Raw genomic sequence first — 20,009 nt, 5'->3', positions numbered from 1 at the left:
GGACAGTTTATTTTGGCTAGCTCTCCTGGGTTCTGCATGCCAGGTTATGAATAAAATAACGTTCAATACTCGAAACATTCTGTTATACAGCTTCTTGTTTCAGCATAAATATAGACTTATTGCATATGGCAGGTTCTTAATGCATTCTCCAGCATCAACACCATTAGATTCACATACAATTGCCTCCTGAGGGGATCTATTTACAAATATTTTTATTACCGATCGTCATCTAAAAAATGCTACGGCAGGTAAGCCCATTTGCCTGCGATGGCCTCTGTTTCACTGGAGGTTGATCAACAACAAGAATTAACTTTGCTTTTTTGGAAAGCAAAATGAAACTACTGTATCCCAGTGGTTTCAGCACATGCCGTACATTCCTGAACACAAAACAGGCTTTGTGTTTAAAGAATGGTACAGTTACAAAGATAAGATAAAACAGGACTGGAATATAATATTCCTGGGAAATTTCAGTCCCCCAAGCAAGCATGAAGTTAGCAATTTAAAGAGATTTTATGAACAGCGTGGCCAATTGCTGAGGTCCGTACTCAGAGAAAACTGACTGTGCGGCTAAGGACTGAGTGAAAACTCAGGCACCAATTCTCCTCTGACTTACATCGGTATATCAGGATTAAGTCCACTGACAACACTCTAGGGGCTCTACATTCACGACGGTGTGAGTGGGGGTAGAGTGAGGCCCTGAGGATGGGAATTCTGGCTCTATTTTTAAGTAAATGACTAATTTTCACTTCAGAGGGTCAGAGTGAGTCACGGATAAGACCGTGCAGTGTATTTCTTGTGCCTATGAGGTGCTGGTGGCTCCGGGAGATACAGCTTTGGATCCATCTTTACTATGATGAAACAGGAAGTGTCAGATTCTGCTTGCCATCAGGGGCTACTTGTATGAGTCAGGAGCAGAATTTGCCATTCGGTGCTTTGAGTCCCCTTGTCTCTCTTGGGAAGGATTTGCTGAACAGGTCCTTTCCAATGTGCTGTTTAACACCAGTTCTCCCAAGCCCTTGGTTCTGTCAGCCAGGTGCCAGGCACTTGAAGCCCACATTAACTAGGCCAACCTGCCTTCTTTCAGGTAGTGTTTTGTTTCATTTCCCCTAGCAGGCTCTCTCTACGGCCAAGCCCAAAGCCTGCCTCACCCTCTTGCGTGCAGATCAGTGCAGGAGAGTCCCAAGCAAACGAGTTCCCGCACCAAATCTCTCTTAGTGGATTCTGCCATTCACTTTGCCCTCTTGAGCCCTGAGAGTTCTCCTTCTCCTGGCAAGGAGAGAGCGGGGGGCGGCTAAAGGGGGATAGACTGATCCTGGAGATAGCAGGGGGGCTTCGGACTGTGTCCATTTCCACTGATTACCTTGAAGGGGGTGGTTGTTGCCAGGGGATGCCACCTCTACTGAGAGCTCTGAGGTAGAACTGCGAGCCAGCCTGGTGTCTCTGTGGACTGCTCAGCTTCTTCATTCTCTTCTTAGCCTCATAAGGGACTTTGAGGGAGGTCTGCCAACCACAATACATCCCAAAACCATGGCGGAGAACATGTGTGTGTGGCATATAGCCATAGCATAGGCAACCTCTGGGGGTGGGGGGTCATACAGCAGTTATGGCACACAGCCAGAGAAAACCTTTGGGAGCTGGAGGTCAGACCAGCAGTTACAGCCCCCCTCTGCTCCTCACAACAGGCCACACGAGCCGCCATTTAGGCTTCCATTACTCCTCGGCAGCCACATTTCTAACAATACCTGCAACCGTTAGCACTGAAAGATACATTTCTAAAAAAAAATAAAAAAAATCAAACTTCTGCTGCTTACTTTGCCGTTTGCTCAGCTTAGAAAATGGAAACAGATGTCTGTGTCTTGTGCAGTAGCCCAAAGCTGCAATGTTTGGGTTGTCGATGCTGTGACGGAGTGTTTAAATCCCCAAACTACTTTCATGGAAATCAAATTAAAAAAACAACAACATGAAAATACGTCTATTTCCTATTAAACAGTATAATTAAAACCCATTAAAATCCACATGGAAGGGTTGTTTAAAAGGTGGATTCCTGACCTGATAATCTAGGCAATTAGAGTACAAACACTGCTCAGAGTTCACCATTACCTTAGACCAATCCCCTGTTTTCCACTCATAACAGCCTGTGTGATCCTCACACTCTTCCTCGTCCCTTGGCCTGGTGGCCGCATCGCATTTCCCTTGAGAATTCGTGCACATTACTGTTCTCTTCTGGATTCCCCTGCCGCAATCTGCTGAGCACTGAAAAACAAGAGGCATTACCTTCAACTGCTGCACGACAGCACCTAGCAGAATGGGATCCCGATCTGTGACCAGGGCTCCTACTCACTATGGTACTACAAATAATTCCCATCTCGGCTGGGTGTCATCACAGCTGCAGAAGCAGAGGCAAGGGACAAATGAAAAACAAGTTTCATGAAAAATTTTAGCTATTCAAAGCTGTTTTGTCATTTTGAAGGATTCATTTTTTTCAATTCTTTTAGCCACTTTAATAATTTCCCCTCTACCAAATTTTTACATTATCTAAAATACCAATCTAAAATTTCATTTACCAAAACCACGGGAAACAAACAAAAAAAATGTAATGATACTTTCAATTTTTTTTTCAGTAAATATTTTTTAAACAAGGCAAGAAATCTGACAATATTTTGTGGAAAAACGTTTCAGAAAAACAGCAATTTTGAAACTAAAAAAACCTTTTATTTGAAAAATTTCAACCAGTTCTAAACAGGAGTCACTGTTGCAGGTGTGGAATTTTTAACTAGGGCTGTTGATTAATCGCAGTTAAACTCACACGATTAACTAAAAAAAATTAATCACAATTGCAGTTTTCATTGCATTGTTAAACAATAGAATACCAATTGAAATTTATTAATTTTTTTGGATGTTTTTCTACATTTTCAAATATATTAATTTCACTTACAACACAGAATACAAAGTGTACACTGCTCACTTTATATTATTTTTATTACAATATTTGCACTGTAAAAGGATAAAAGAAATAGTATTTTTCAATTCACCTCATACAAGTACTGTAGTGCAATCTCTTTATCATGAAAGTGCAACTTACAAATGTAGATTTTTTGTTACATAATTGCACTCAAAAAACAAAACAATGTAAAACTTTAGAGCTGACAAGTCCACTCAGTCCTTTTTGTTGAGCCAATCGCTAAGACAAACACGTTTGTTTACATTTACGGGACATAATGCTGTCCGCTTCTTATTTACAATGTCACCTGAAAGTGAGAACAGGCGTTCGCATGGCACTTTTGTAGCCATCATTGCAAGGTACTTACGTGTCACATATGCTAAACACTCATATGCCCCTTCATGCTTCACCCACCGTTTCAGAGGACATGCTTCCATACTGATGACGCTTGTTAAAAAAATGATGCGTTAATTAAATTTGTGACTGATCTCCTTGGGAGAAAATTGTATGTCTCCTACTCTGTTTTACCCACATTCTGCCATATAATTAATGTTATAGCAATCTTGGATGATGACCCAGATTGTACTACATTATTTGTATTAGGTGAATTAAAAATACTATTTGTACTACATTATTTGTATTAGGTGAATTAAAAATACTATTTCTTTTGTTTTTTACTGTGCAAATATTTGTAATAAAAATAATAATATAAAGTGAGTACAGTACACTTAGTATTCTGTGTGGTAACTGAAATCAATATATTTGAAAATGTAGAAAACCTCCAAAAATATTTAAATAAATGGTATTCTCTTATTCTTTAACAGTGCAATTCATTGCGTGATTAATCACGATTCATTTTTTTAATCGCTTGACAGCCCTAATATTTTACCCAGTAAATGTTTTTTAAAAAAAAGGCAAGAAATCTGACAATATTTTGTGGAAAAATATTTCCAAAAGACGGCAATTTTGCAAACAAAAAAACCTTTTATTTGAAAAAATTCAACCAGTTCTAAACAGGAGTCAGTGTTGCACGTGTGGAATTTTTAACCCCTTTAAGAGATTATTATCAATACTGAAAAAGGACAAATACACCAGAGTACACAATAGGGAAGTTTCTGCATCCTTTGCTTTTGCATGACTATGCAATGAAGCATTCTAAAATCACAGTGGCACCAACTCAATCTCTTGGCTGCACAGTGGAATTTGCAAGGTCTCGCGGTATACCAGCTCACGAAATCCTGCAGCAAAGTCTTCTGCAATGCCAATAATGCGTACCCTGCACTGGATCTTTGATTCTGTACAGCGTGCTCTCTCATAATTATGTTGAGAGCAAATGACAAACATATTCGCACTCTTTCTATTTGTTTAATTATGCTTCCCATCACAGGTTATGGCAATGCATGCAATCATACAGTACATATAACCCAAAGCTGATATTATGCCAATGTATTTCCATTCACCCTCCTTGACCCCCCAGTTTGCGATCAGTTCAAAATGACATCCAGCAAACTATGGCTACACACAGACACCTGAGTCATCAGCAGGGCTCAAAGACGAGCTCTTTGGCACTAACAGCACGGGCCTCTCCAACTTGTGATAAGGGGTATATTCCTTAGCTCTGAGAAAGCAGCAGACAGTTACACTTGCTGGGAGCAGCCACTAGAGGAGACAGGATTACAAGTACCAGGACAATGTCATCCACGTGCACGTGAGTGGGCACCAAACGTCCATTTTAAGTTCTTGAGTTCTGTGGAAGTGGATTCTGCCAAGGCTGCTATGCATGTAGGGATATTTGAGCATCATTTTGCTACCCAAGTTGAAGGAATGTTGGAATTTTTGTTTTGTTAGAGAGTTTGCCATGACCTCACAGCCCCCTCAGGGACCCACCCTGGATGAAGTCACAATCCCAAGACTAAGAAACACTGCTTTAAATGATCACTTTTCCAACAAAGGGATATGGGAACGGGTGGCCTTGTCAAACCCATCTAAATCGTACCAATGTACAGCAGCACGTAGGTTCTTCCTACGCTCCACTTTCCTGCCAGTGCAGTGGTTACAAGCCAGTTTTCATGGAAAGCCCGCTGGGGACAGGTGGGTGGAAAAATGATATACATACCAACTGAGATAACAACTAACTCTCTCTTGAGCGTCAAGTTCTCCCCCTCAGGGATCAGTGAGGAAAAGACAGTTGACTTGACACTGAATAAATAGTGAAGATATGAAATACCCTGTGAGGTCTTTTGAGTATATTCCAAGAGGCTTCTCCATTCAGGGGGTCTATGCTGGAAACAAGCATCAGCTTGATACGTTACATCAAATGGACAAATCTCAGCATGCCTGTCTGCCTTAAAAATACAATCCAGGCAGTTTTGACCTGCTGGCCTTGTTAAGGACATGAATGACAAGTGTTTATGAGCTGGCAAGCTAACAGACATGCCTTTAAATACTTCACGGCAACTACAAAATGACTTCTTTAAAATCTGGGAAGCTGTCCACTTAATTTACTGTGTGCTGTTCATTGCATGACCTCGTTATGGAAGTTATGTCTTTATAATGAACACGATCATAGGGTTCCACAAGCTACTAGGACAAATTCCTTCAGGCTACAGAGAGACCTCTGTAAGCTGCAATGGCAGACTCCTTAAAGCTCTTATCAACTTCCCTGAGATCTCAAGTTGTATTTCTTAGGCTGTACCTACAAGCAATGGATTGCTCCACTTGGTGCAGAATTTCCTGAACTATCAAGCAGTGTTCCTGACTGCGGTGTAAGATGTCATAATGTGACAGAATGAACTCCTCCAGGGTGTTTGGTCTCATCATGTCGTTTTTAACCCCTTGAATCATCCAATTTGCTAAAACTGAGTAAAACTAAAGTAGGAGTATTTTCCACAACGTAAAACTCTCTCAGGGATTTACAAACATTTTGGAAAAAACAAACATTTATTTGCATGAGCCTTTATGTCATTCGCAAATCTACACCACATTTGCTTTCCTATGGTGACAAAACAGTCTGTGATCAGAGTGCCTGTAGTGGTGACATATCAACAGCTTCATTAACAAGTTCGCTGCTCTGCTCAACTGCTCAGACCATTAAGAACATTTTTTTAGTAGCTGGGTTTTACAAAGATTCTACAGAAAACATTTGCAATGGATGAATGTCCAGATTACACCAGATGGCCTGATACATCTTTAGTTTATTAACAAACCACCTGACCAAACCCCAAAAGGTTTTATAAAGAATTGAGACAAAAGCCAAGAGACAATCCCATTGACAAACGTTGTGAGGACCTTGCTCTCAAACCCTAGCTGACTGGGTTCCCAGGAAGCAGCCTCGGTCATCGTGTCACACCAGCTCATTCAATTACCAGGGAATTCAAAGACTTGGATGGGCCAGCTTCCAGGATCTGCTTCCTGATTGGCCACATGATCTTGACTCTGATTGGCTGGTGGCCATATATAAACTTCCTGCTTCCTCTCTGGCCTTGTCTGAGCAACAAGCCTTTGCCTGCTAGCTGCTAGTTGGACCCTGCTTGACTCTGCCTTGCAGCCCCGTCAGATCCTGACTTACTATCTTACCAGACCACGCTAGCTGCCTCTCTGGGTCTTCTCCCTGAATTGGATCTGCTGGCAAAATGTGAACTTTGACCACTTATCTGGACTGCACTTTGGTCTACCTGACCCTTGAGCATTATACATCATTACAGGCCTCTTGGTAGAAGCAAATCAGCACATCTTTCTTCAAATTCTATCCCAACTCCTGAACAGTAGAGACTTTCACTTTTTATAACTGCTCTCTATTTTTGGTCATTAAAAATGGGTTGAGCAACACTTTATCCAAGTAATTCCAAGCATTTGGCATTAAAAAGGGAACTTAATTTTTTTTTTCCACACTGAAGATTGTCTTGGATTTAGCTTTGAGAACGTACTTTTTCATTGGAGACCAGACCTCAACTTGCACTTTATTCAATTTTTTTCCTTTGTAGCCAAAAAACAAAATAATTCATGTGAAAATTGGTTTATAAAATGATATCACCATTGTGATAGTGTGTTTTTTTCCACAAACTCAGTTTCAAATGTTAAGGATTTAATTGATTTGCAGCCAAGAAAGGTTTATGGGTATAAAATGTGCTCAGACTAACACAATGTGAAATTGTCTTTCCTGAGTCAAAATGGACCATATGATCGCAAAAACACGTCTTGAAAAAGAACTAACTTCAAAAACCAACTGGTTGGCAATGATTAATCTAGATTCCAACATTTTGGAGAAAAGTATTAAAGGAAAAATAAATCTCTCACTTTCAGATAATTTAAAAAATACATATTTGTCATGAAACTGTTTAGCTGACTTTTGCTCTGATGAATCCCTTATGTAGCTCAAATTACACTCATTTAACAAAAGCAAGATGCAAACACTGTTCTAACTGGGAAATGGATTGGTGACAAAAGACCACACACAACCAGTTAATGAGCTTTGCCCATCTGAAATAGGCGAGAGTTTCAGGAAACCACAATGACAACAGTACCATCATAAACAAGCATTTCTACAATGCAGCAGACCTAGAAACAGGCGTCCCATCAGAAATAAAAAGAAGGGATAATCTGGAATGATGATGTATAAAAGAGCTATAACACATTCCAAAATCCCAGAACTTTGCTTCCTCCATTTGGGAGTGGGAAAAAGATGAAAAGCTTTGGAAGAAAAAGAGTTTCAAGCACTAGCGAATGTATGTAATGTCCTGCTGAATGGTAAAATAATATACTGTCCTGGAACTTTAGAATATTACCTCTTGTACTGGAGATTTCCTGACTACAATTAAATAGCACTTAGTCCCTGTTAAAAAAACACCCTCTGTCCCTGCAACACAGCTGGGATCCTGAAGTTCTAGGAGTATAAACACTCCCAGTTACCCAACGTTATCTGATATTGTACTAAAAAAAAAAGTAAACAGTGCAAAACAGGGAGAGATCAAAAGCATCCTCTTGCCCATAGACTGGCCCTGCCCTGTAATACAGCCATTCTGGAGTTATGCCTGTGAAACCACAAGTGCAATGCCGAAGGGGAAATGGACTTTTTATCATTAAGATGAGTCTAGCAGGTATTATGTCAACACTAACATTGAAGTTATGTTGGGAGAGTTAACGATGGCCAAGAAACATATCCTGGCCAGCTTGGCTGGGGATCTTATTGGAGAGAATTAGAATATGAAGCAAATTACCATGCACCCTTTGCAGGCTAGGGATTAGTTTAAAGGATACTGGCAAACAACTGACTCGAGAAAAATATAAGCTTGTATCTCTTGTAGATGTCTGTGCCAGTGAATGATGAGTGGCCACACTGCAGCCACTAGCCCAACAGTCTCTCCTCCGTTCTCATTCCTGGAAACTTATCGATTGAAATACCGTTTAAAAGCAACCTACCAATCACAGCAGACTTTAATAAAGAGGGCACAGTCAGCCCTTAATACAATAAACAAATGCCATCGTAACAGCCACATGTCACTCGGTGTTTGCTCTGTGCCAGGCAAATGCTGCATGCGCATACACACATGGCAATTCTTGTGCCTGGATACAGATAGAAAACTAAATTCTCCAAAACAGGTGCACACAAAACTGCAGGTGCAATTCCAGAAATTGGACTGAGGCCCATTTGAAAACGTGGCCCCCTGGGCTAGACCATATCCTGCTATTGATCTGGGACACGAACCTCAACTACCTATCAGATGAGATCTACCACAATATGAAGCCACACTATCCATGCCACTGTCTGATATATCTGAAATCAATATGGGATTCTCAAACCTTTTCTTTGATATCCCAAATTCAAAAATAATCACATCCTAAACCCATCTCTCAGGGTACATCTATACAGCAAATGAAGGTGTGAGCAGGTAGGCATCCCTGCACTACTTTTTAATCTAGCCCGCGCAGGTAACAATAGCAGCATGGACTCCAGTGCAGGCTAGCAACCCCTGTACATATCCAGGGTCCCTGGAGTTGTTTAGGATTATTTTAATTATGAAAATATTGTTCTGTTTTTCATTCATTGCTAATGTTGCAAAGCTGGTTATTTTGCTATTGAATTCTAAGGGATAGTTGGGGATTTTATTGGACATGCCAGTTCTTTCCTATGACTATTCTTAAAGGATGCAGCATCAGTGGTGGTTTTTACTACTTCATAACATATGGCCCAGCCTAGTTCCTATACATTCATGTGTAAAACAAGAGGTCAATATTTCTAGTACAGAAATGGGATTTCCCTTATATCCTAATTAGATTTTTTGGTCACGCTTTATAATAAGAGCACATTTATAAATAGTTTATACTATGTCTGATACATAATTAATAGACATTTTAGTACAAGGCTAAGTAATTGCTCTACAACAGTGTTTCCCAAACTTGGGACGCCACTTGTGTAGGGAAAGCCCCTGGCTGGCCGGGCCGGTTTGTTTACCTGCCCCGTCCGCAGGTCTGGCCGATAGCGGCGCCCACCGGCCGCAGTTCACTGCTCCGGGCCAATGGGAGCTGCTGGAAGTGGCGCGGGCCGAGGGACGTACTGGCCGCTGCTTCCAGTAGCCCCCATTGGCCCGAAGCGGCAAACAGTGGCCAGTGGGAGCCGCGATCGGCCGGACCTGCGGACGCGGCAGGTAAACAAACTGGCCCGGCCCGCCAGGGGCTTTCCCTACACAAGCGGCGTCCCAAGTTTGGGAAACACTGCTCTACAAGATTGTTAGACTCCAACAGGTCAGTAGGGTGCTTATAACCATGGCTTATTACCACCTATAGCACATACTACTCATGTCTATAACATGCTTGTCACATCTATTAATAATTTCTTAACCATTGACAAACGCTTTATAAATGCACCAGTTTTTCTGTGTTTCTAGAAGGATCATACCAGCTAGAATCAGAAAAGATGGAGTGATCCAGGACATCCTGCAACACAGAACAGACCACTGATCAGATATTAATTTCAAAATACTCTTGATCTGAGCCAAAAGGCTTGCTGTGCTGGTTGAACTCCTCATCACACTGAAATGCTTCTCCTCGGTGGTCTTGATTGCAGATTGGAAAGATACACATAATACAGCTGGGTTTATAGAACCTACCTCAATAATTCACGGGTATGGAAAACACTGCTCAGCACCATACAGCTCTTCTGCATTTGTAATCATACTGACTGGTCATGGTCCTGCAAGGCGCTGGGCTCTCTTGCCTCTATCCAGTACTTAATTTTAAGTGTTTTCCTGGATCAGGGCCAGAGCGCTCGGCACCCTCAGGATCAAGCCCAGGAGATTTTAGAGAGAGCTCTGGTTTCCCCCTCAAACCAAATTCTTACCTTTGACCATTCTGAAGCCTCCCAGATAGAAAGGCAGTCCTGGCCTTCACAGCTTTGTATTGGCGTGGGTTTGTGGCCCAGGCAGTAGAGGTCTCTGGTGTTAACATAGGTGCCATTCTGCAACTGATAAACACAAGTCACTTCCCGGTACTGGATGCCTTTCTCGCAGGTCGCAGAGCAAGAACTCCAATGGCCTGTCACCCACCTGTTAAGAAAACACAGAAGAAACATAAAAAAAAAAAAAAGACACGGTGGAATCCAGTGCTGTGCTTATCCCTTGGGAACGCTGAGAAACAAGCCTCCAGTTCTGGGCCTGTGAATTTTGTATTGGCTTGTGTGAAATAGAGGCATAATGATCACGTACTGTCTTGGGTTGAATTGTGCGGAGACTGGAAAGCGCCTTGCAGGCCAGTGATATTAATTTACTCAGGACCGCATTGGAGATAATGTGTGACTTGTCTGCAAAACTCCCTTTGTTCTGGCTAGGGGAAGGCTACTGGGCTCCCTGGCAAATAACGCTGCTCTAGAACAGCACTCAAGCAAACTGTTGGTGTAACTGGGTGACTTTTAGCTCATCTTTTCATATTTGATATAAACATTCCGCTTCCCATCGCTCTGTGGCTGGCTGGAGGTTTAATAAGGACACTCTCTCTGTTTTGAAGTTCAAGGCACATGTGAGCCTTAAAAATGGTGGCTAAATGACAAGATTCCTCTTATTGGCAAATCCAACGTTAACCCAACGGCCAAGGCTCAAGCGGTCTTTAAAAATACAAGATAACACTTCTAAAAGGGCTCCCATGGTATTGATTTAAAGTACCCATCTGTGGTTTGAATGTTCCAGTTTGGACCATTTTGCTCCTTTACGTCCTTTCATGTTCTGTCTGGGAAGAATCCGGTTTAGAAGGTGGGCAGGAGGGATGCTTTTTACATAGCATCCATCTTGCGGCTTCCTGCAGTCTGTCAGAGAGGATGATGTTCTCTTACAGGAATTCCAGGACGAAGTGAAGGACTGGAACAACAGCTCTGTGCATATGCCCAGGAAGGCAATCGTCTAGGCTCCTCTGGGAAGTTGGCCTTCAGGGTTATTATTTAGGACTGTCGTCTAGATTAGCATCCTTAATCAAATGAATCTTTCCCTTGTCACCTGATCCTGAGTTACTTAATACTGGATGTGGCTCAGATAGGTAAGATGCTTTCTCAAAGGCAAACATCTGCTGGAAAGAAAGGATTTCTTTTTGCTGAAAGCCCAGGAGGGGGAAGCACAGGTGTCTTGTTAAGAGCAACACTTGAAAAAAGGCTGTTTAAAGGTTTGCATCTCCTAAAGGAATTAACGATCCAAAAAAATACAAATGTTACTGGCGGGGACGGGGACGCTCAGCGCACAAAATATAAAACTAGAATTGTTCTGTGTACTTGTCATGAATTCATCTGCAATCTGTTACCGTTGGTGCTATTGTGCTGATGATCATGTCCGAGGCCTAGGCAGAAGCCAGCTGGTTTGAGAAGAACAGCATGCGATAGGCTACATGGTCACAGACTTGCCAGCGGTCCTGTGCTGTGCGACCAGGACATACATTTTTAGTGTGTAAAAGCAATTGACACATTCATTAATTTTGGTGGCTACAACAGCTAGGAAGACACTGAAAGTGCTTTTTTTTTTTTTTTTTTGGAGGGGAGTAGTTTGGTGCATCTCAGCATCTGGCTGCTTGGTATTTTGGTTATGGGATAATGCCACCTGCGTAATCTAATGCTGAGACAGAAGGACTGACACATCCAGCCTATCGGGGGGGATCCAATGTCCACTGAAGTTAACCAAAAAGTCTCCCATTGACTTCAAAGCGAGCTGGGTTGGGGCCTCTCTGAGCAGAATGTGAACGTGGCCTGTCCGATCACAGAAGCCGTTCACCAAAGGGATGGATGGAAAGGAAGTGATTTGCTTTAGTCATTTAAAGTAGCCACGGAATTGGGAATGGCTGCACTGAATACTCACAGCAGCACTGCAGTCTCACCATGATCTATAGCTACTGGCAAAGGAAGACAAAAAAGAGATTGACAGCCAAGGAGAAAGCCAAAGATCAAAATACATTCTTGGCAGAAGCTGCTCTGAATTGCTTTCATTTTAGGATGAGCAGCATGTGTCCTGCCAGGTACTCCTGAAATGCTTTAAACAGTCAGATGATGACCTTCCTTTAAAGAAGGGAAAGGAGATCCTATCTGTGGTTTCCCTTGCTCTGACAAGGAGTTGAAAAGTGCCTCATTTCATTCCTGTTCAGTGGACTTGTTAGGCACCATCCTAACAGAGACATAACAGTGAGCGATAGGACAGAATAAATGTCATGAATATAAGATGAATTATCACATAGGGCCGATCCAAAGCCCACTGATGTCAATAGAAAGCCTTTGGGATCAGGTCCTTCCACCCATTTAATATTTCAAATGTGGTCCCTGGGCAAAGAGAGATTTCCTGTGTCTCTCTACGAGTGGCACACAACGGCAGTTACAGATCTGCCATGGCCCATCATTGAACCACAGAGTCCAGGGCCTTGTCAGGTGGCTAAAAAGAGCAAAGCTATGAGCTAGCAGTTCTCTGAAATCCACACAGAAAAGAATATAGAACATGAAAAGCAAGTAACAAGGTGTCAGCCAGGAAAAATGGGGTTTCCTTTGACACGGAAAATCTATTCTATCTATCACAGAAGGGCAGAGCCTAAGAGAAGATTTCTGTTGCAGTTTCCAGGGGATGGGAGGCAACTTCTTCAAGGTAATGAGTAACTTTCTCAAAGGTACCTCTAGAGAAGTCATCCGTTCCATTGCATTCCCAGTCTGCTCTGAACAGGCTATGAAAACATCTGATGCCTGCAGCTCTGCAAAAAGCTTGCAACAGGAAGTGAAACTCTCGAATGCAAATTTTTTTTGCTAATTTCAAGGGAAAGTGAAAAAATCACGTTTTTCTTTTTGTTATTTTGGCCTGTGTGATTTCATTATCACTCTGACCACAAACACCTTGGAAAGTAAAACCAGGAGATTTTGCCCAGCTTTTTACAGTGGGCAACGATGCCACATCCCTATCGGTTTGTCTTTCCCCTTAGTACTTGCCGGCACATTCTTTTCCTTCAGGCAGTGGTTGCCATTCAACAGTGAGCCCTTGACAGAGTGCCCACGCAGTGGTATCTAAGACAACAATCACCAATGCACTGCTCTGTGGCACAACGGGGCTGGAAAACGTGGCACATATTCCAGATGGGAATTCCCTCTGCACCACACCCCGCTCAAAGGGATGTGGTTCTATCATCTCTATGTCCCACCCATTGTCTGGTAGCCAGGTGCAAGTCAGAGCTACCTTAGGGTCTCTCTAACTTACACTGGGAGCTGACTTACTCTTTAACAGAGTCACAACGCTGGTATAAAGCCACCTTCGTCCCCCAACTCTCAGGTCCTGCACTCAGCTTGGCACAGCTCACCCAGACCTGAGAATGAGGCTCATGACTGGAGTCAAAACTACTTGAGAACAAGCAGAGTTCCTTTAGCTCTCTCTCTATGCTAATTCTTCCCTTACTCCAAAACAGTACAGCAGATGTTAGGCAAACAAATGTCCTTTTGCAAACCAAGCTCTGCCAGTAACACAAGAGACACCAAGCACTTTTACAGTATCCAAAGACAAGGGTTTCCTTTTAAAGATCGAAAAGATAAAAAATTAAATTGAACTGTACAATCCAGGTCCAAAAGTGCAAACAAATACCCAACTGGATATGAACTTCATAACAGTGCCACTGACCAATAACTTTCAACTCACTATTCCACCACAGTCTATTTTTATGACTACCTAAGTAACTTTATTATACGTTTCCTCTTTTTTAAAGAACATTAAAAGCATAAAATAGTTCTGTAGAGGTGGGAAGTACTAAAATTATTATTATTATAACCTTATACAACCTTTCTCTCCAAGGATCTCAGACTAATTAAGCCTCACTACCCCTGTCACCCTTTTGTGATCCTGGGAAGAATCTGCACTGCCATTTTGCAGATGGAGAAACCGAGGCAGAGATAGTTGAAGTGACTTGGAAATATAATTCACATCTCTTGATGCGCAGTTCTGAGCTTTAGTCAAAACTCCATTATATCAGCCGTAATCAATCATGTTCAAAGAATAAAACTAGCATAAGACTCATCCTACAATTTCTTGAGGGTTCTTGATCCTACAACAATTTACACGAGTGCTTAACTTTACACACTGAACACGAAGGGACTATTCACAGTGAGTAAAGTTAAGTGTGAGCTAGTCTTTGCAGGATCCTGGCCTAAATTAGTACCATCGTTGCAGGCTAGAACCCTGAGTATTACATCTCTACCCCGATAGAACGCGACCCGATATAACACAAATGCGGATATAATGCAGTAAAGCAGAGCTCTGAGGGGGCGGGGCTGCGCGCTCTGGCGGATCAAAGCAAGTTCGATAGAACGCGGTTTCACCTATAACACAGTAAGATTTTTTGGCTCCCGAGGACAGCGTTATATCGGGGTAGAGGTGTATTTCCCTTTCCGGCGTTTACAACAGGTCTGAGAGCCAAAATGCAAATGCTGCTAGTAATTAAGATGAGAGATTTCTTATCAATTAAAAGGCTTATAATCAATGAATCATACAGCATCAATGATCGGAGTCCTCAGGGCACAATCCCTAAATAGGTAAGGAAGAAGCCCTCTCTGCACTTTAAAATATAGTTTAACTCTCAGCAAACAAGTAACAGTAGGTGCATTAGAGCAGGATAAGCAAGGAAAATCTATCACAGCCAACTCTTCATGAAACATGCTGATTTTTTGACAGATTGCTTTGAATCCTTGATGTTGTTGAAAGATGGGCCATATTCTCTGCTGGTGTAAACTAGTGCCACCCACTTCAATGGAGCTATGCCAATCAGCATGTTTGGCCCATTTGATCTCAATAATCAACTGAGTATTGGCGTATGCCATTTGAGCAGAAGCAGGAGAAGCTGGGTGAAATTCTGGGTGCTTTATTTTTATAAAATTCCTTCTCCAATGATCTAAAAATCAACATCCCGGTGTCTAAGGAGGGCAAGAGGGAATGATATAAGAAGTGGAGAGGGAAACACTCAGTTGAAACTGATCGTCTGAACTGTACCCAAGGGCAAAAATGTCTTCAAACCTGGGCCTCCTACACCCATCCTGACACTGCTGCCATCAGCACCAATTGGTACAAATACTGAAATGAACCAAGACTGCACTGCTGAGCTTTCAGCATCGATCTTGTTCTAGCCACAGTGTGAACTGGGCCAGAGCCAGGAAGTTTGGATCTGGTCCAAAGTTCAGAGATAGTTGGATTGAGGGATTTGGTTTGGCCCCATTTTAGAGCCAGGGGCTGGTTTTAAAGTTTGAAAAATAGTGGGGGAGATCTTCAAAGGCACAAAGGGATGTAGAGATTCAAATTCCATTGAAAGTCAATGAGTAGTTGGGTGCCTAACTTCCTTTGGGACTATACAGATCTCCCCCAATGATGACACTTAGCACTGACCCATTACTTTTCATCTGAAGGTCCCAGAGTGCTTCCCCAAAAAAGGGGGCTAATATCTTGACCTCCCTTTTAGACATGGGGAAACTGAAGTGAGATGAAGAGACTTGCTCAATGTCACGCAGCAAGTCAGTGCCAAACCCAGGCACCAGAAATAGGCTCTGGGCAGTTTTAAAAATCGGTTTCTGTGAGATTAGTTGCAGAATAGGGTACCACTCAGTGTAGGTAAAGGTGACAGAACTGAGCCCTTTGAATGCATAATCCTATGACTAAACTCAACACAATGCAGACTGCTCAATAATAAGTAATAATACCTACCTCTAATCTAGCACTTTTCATCCATAGATTTCAAAGTGCTTTACCAAGCACCCACTGTACAAACAGGTAAACTAGGAACAGGGAGAGAAGCGACATGCCCAAGATCACCCAGAAAGCAGTGGCAGAGTCAGGGGATTTTGATGGCCCGAATCCTATGAAGGTGGCAAAAATTTTCTTCTAAAGGAGCCAATGTGCCAGCCATGCTCTCCAGGCCCAGCATATGTAGTAACTATCTGTAATAGAAGATATTTCTTGGGACATCCATAAAATCTGGGAAGCAGCACAATCCAGAGATACAGCATGTAATTAATGCTGGCACTTAGTCAAACAATCACCAGATCCCTATAAAAAGTTACATTGGGTAAACCGATGATAAAATATTCGTGTCCTTCCTTTCACTTTAGAGAACGATTAAAACAATCCTGATGCAACAAAGCCAAAACAGATGCCAAGCAGATGTTCTTTCTCTAAGTCCAATGAGAGCCACTAAGAAACAACAATTAGTTTAAAATATGGTTCTCAGCAAATTATGTACCCGAGATTTTTAGCTGCTTGTTTCTACGTTTATTGTGGTGCCAAAACTACGGATTCTGGTTCAACAATACTCGTATGTTTAGAATCCTTGGACTGCAGTATAAACCACGTTCTGGGTTCAATTTGTGCAAACCCTGGCAGGAAAATGGATTGATGATTTCTGCTGCAAATTCATTAGCTACTAAAATTTATGGGCCAAATTCCGACATGGTGAAAGCAGGTGCATCTCCATTGAAATTAATGGAGCTGCACCCACTCCCACCAGCTCTGAATCTGGTTCCTTATCTCTAAACAGTTAAAAAAAAAAAAAGATTGAGTTTTACTTCTGATTTTTCTAGGCATAAGAGGTACTGATATAGTGTGCCGAGAAAAGAGAAAACTAAAATTTCACACATGTAAATTGCTACAGGTAAACAGGTTAATGGTCCCGCTAAATGATTATTCTTTTGTTGTATGCTTGCTTAGATACTTTGCAGTAGTCACTCTATTTGACATTGGTGAGGCCTCATCTGGAGTACTGTGTCCAGTTTTGGGACCCACACTACAAGAAGGATGTGGAAAAATTGGAAAGAGTCCAGTGGAGGGCAACAAAAATGATTAGGGGGCTGGAGCACATGACTTATGAGGAGAGGCTGAGGGAACTGGATCATGTATCCAAAGAAGTGAAGTTTTTACTCACGAAAGCTTATGCCCAAATAAATCTGTTAGTCTTTAAGGTGCCACCAGACTCCTTGTTGTTTTTGTAGATACAGACTAACACGGCTACCCCCTGATACTTGAGGGAACTGGGATTGTTTAGTCTGCAGAAGAGAAGAATGAGGGGACATTTGATAGCTGCTTTCAACTACCTGAAAGGGGGTTCCAAAGAGGATGGATCTAGACTGTTCTCAGTGGTACCAGATGACAGAACAAAGAGTAATGGTCTCAAGTTGCAGTGAGGGAGGTTTAGGTTGGATATTAGGAAAAACTTTTTCACTAGGAGGCTGGTGAAACACTGGAATGGGCTACCTAGGGAGGTGGTAGAATCTCCTTCCTTAGGATGTTTTTAAGGTCCGTCTTGACAAAGCCCTGGCTGGGATGATTTAGTTGGGGATTGGTGCTGCTTTGAGTAGGGAGTTGGACTAGATGACCTCCTGAGATCCCTTCCAACCCTGATATTCTATGATTCTATGATTCCATTAATGCCTAAAACCCCTTCTCTGTTGTCAGTTAATAACCTACTTCCTTTAGCCTGTGCTTCCATAAATCACCATTGTTCCTTCATAATGATGTTGTGAGGCTTAACTCCATAAGGTTCCCAAAGCACTTTATGATTCTTAGAGGCTCTAAGTAAATGTGAAGTATCATATGAACAAAACCAGCATCTGCATTCACGCTAGGTTTGGTAAAATTAGAAGTATTATCAAAACCTGTGTTTTAAGGCGTAAGCTTGGGTCAGGAAGACATTCCTCCCATGGAAAATTAGTGGTAGGTGCATTATGATAGTTTTATGCCTTTCTTTGTAGCATCTTGCATTGGGCACTGTCAGAAATAGGATACTAGAATTAAGGAACCACTGTTCTGTTTTAATATGGCAAATCTGAGAGTACCTTCCTTTGACATCTCTCTTTACAGAAGCTTGCTAGTTCTTCATCCTCTGTAGAGGTGTTTTTATCGAAATCTGACATCCACCTCACAGTCACTGGCTAATGGAGGTGTATCTATGGCTCCTTTCTGGGTTTAGAGATTCCAGACTGAACTGGTTAATTGATTGTATTGAAAATATCACCGTTAGGCACCGCTTTTGCGGGAAGACCTTTTTAAGAGTTTTGAGGGAGATTACAAAAGGAGTGCCTATAACAAAAACCCACAGGAGTAACGTGCAGTATTGACAAGTCCTCACTCCTATCCGATGTCCTTTAAAAATCAGTCATCCAGCATTTGGTGCAAGACACCAAACTGAGAGCATCCGGAATTGAACATCATGGCTACTGATGGGAGCAAGAGTGGAAATACAAAGGATTCTATCCTTATTGGTAAGGTAGTTGATTAAATATGAAGACTGCTGCCAGTTTCGTACTTGTTAAAGGAATGTGCAGGACTACATTAGCATAATTAGCATCAGCAACCGACTGCCCAATAAGTAATGTGTATGTCTGCAACCAAAAAATGTGATGCACAACATTCCGGTCTGGTTACTATTAAGTTGTAAACCATACAGGTTTCCTCTGCTACAGTCATTAGACACAATGCACACACCTGTATGCACTTTTAGAATGAGCCTTTTTTCAAATTTAAGCATTTGCTTATGTCAACATAAAAAATAATTCAACGGCTCTAACTTCAAACAATCAGGCAAGCCCTATATTATTAAGTAAGCCAGCTGTGTATATCATATATAGCATTTGGCTTCCAGTCATGTTATAAGCCTGTAACACGATCTCAGGGATTGCTTGACACTGCAGCCCTTTTTATATTCGTTTTTTCCCCTCCCAGGTGATAACATTATCTTCAGTTAAAAATGTGAGTGCTGCAGACAGTCACTTGAGAGCCTCTCTCCTGTTTCCAATAAGGACTGAATTATTTATGTGACAGGAATTCATTTTTCTCACAATCCTAGGGATGGTTTAGTCTACGGGACTTTTTGTGAAGAGTACCGTATAGAAGGTTTGAGAGCTAGATGCTTAAATCAAATGGTGGTTCTGTTTAGATGCTGGGCTTTTAAGCAAAGATATTAATCCACTGAATGGGAAGGGTGTGTATGTCGGCAGACTCTGAAAGTGCCACTGGGATAGACAGGCCATGCAACATGAGTAGAGGTCTTAAATCTCTGCCGCTTGAGTCTTCCTCAACCTTTGACCTCTTACTATCTCTTTTGAGGAGTTTGGGAGTTCTTTGTCTAATCTGCTGTGGCAACATTCGTTTGGCAGGCCCCTGGAGCAAACTTTAAACTTCCTTTGGAGGATTAGCTCATTATTTGATCTTTCTAGGGCCTGGATTAGTCATTACTCTTGAAATAGCTGTTCTACCTAGTTGTTCATGCCTGAAACTCCCAGGTTCCTTGGGAAAACTAGTGTGTACAATATCTTATATCTAAATCTGGGGATGCTGAATGTTTGCAAGAACTATGAATGACTGAAAAGCTTACAGTCAAAGATCTGGACAAGATGCAATGGAAGGTGTCAACAAATGTTGGGGAGAGGAGAGATGATAGGGTAGGCGAGGGTGACAAAAAGATTATGAGGTTACTTCTCATTGATTCATGATTCAGTTTAAGGCCAGAGGGACCATTAGGACATCTAGTCTAATCTGCTGTATATCGCAGGCCATTACATTTCACCCACTTACCCATCTTGAGCAGTTACGTACATGTCTGA

General features: G+C 41.9%; 1 protein-coding gene across 3 annotated transcripts in view; it reads right to left on the bottom strand.

Annotated features, from left to right (window-relative positions):
* ADAMTS17 (ADAM metallopeptidase with thrombospondin type 1 motif 17) overlaps window positions 1-20,009 on the bottom strand; it is a 269,254-nt gene that overhangs the window by 25,338 nt on the left and 223,907 nt on the right. For all 3 annotated transcript variants that reach the window (XM_042856603.2, XM_024102933.3, XM_024102934.3), the window contains 2 exons: window positions 10,278-10,482; window positions 2,101-2,253 (listed from right to left, as the gene is read on the bottom strand). In XM_042856603.2, coding sequence (XP_042712537.2) covers window positions 2,101-2,253; window positions 10,278-10,482 — 358 coding nt within the window. The remainder of the gene's footprint in view (window positions 1-2,100; window positions 2,254-10,277; window positions 10,483-20,009) is intronic.

Source organism: Chrysemys picta, chromosome 10, assembly GCF_011386835.1.
Source record: "Chrysemys picta bellii isolate R12L10 chromosome 10, ASM1138683v2, whole genome shotgun sequence".
NCBI lineage: Eukaryota > Metazoa > Chordata > Testudines > Emydidae > Chrysemys > Chrysemys picta.
Note: the sequence above shows the minus strand (reverse complement) of the source record. Positions and strands in the feature narration are given on the sequence as shown.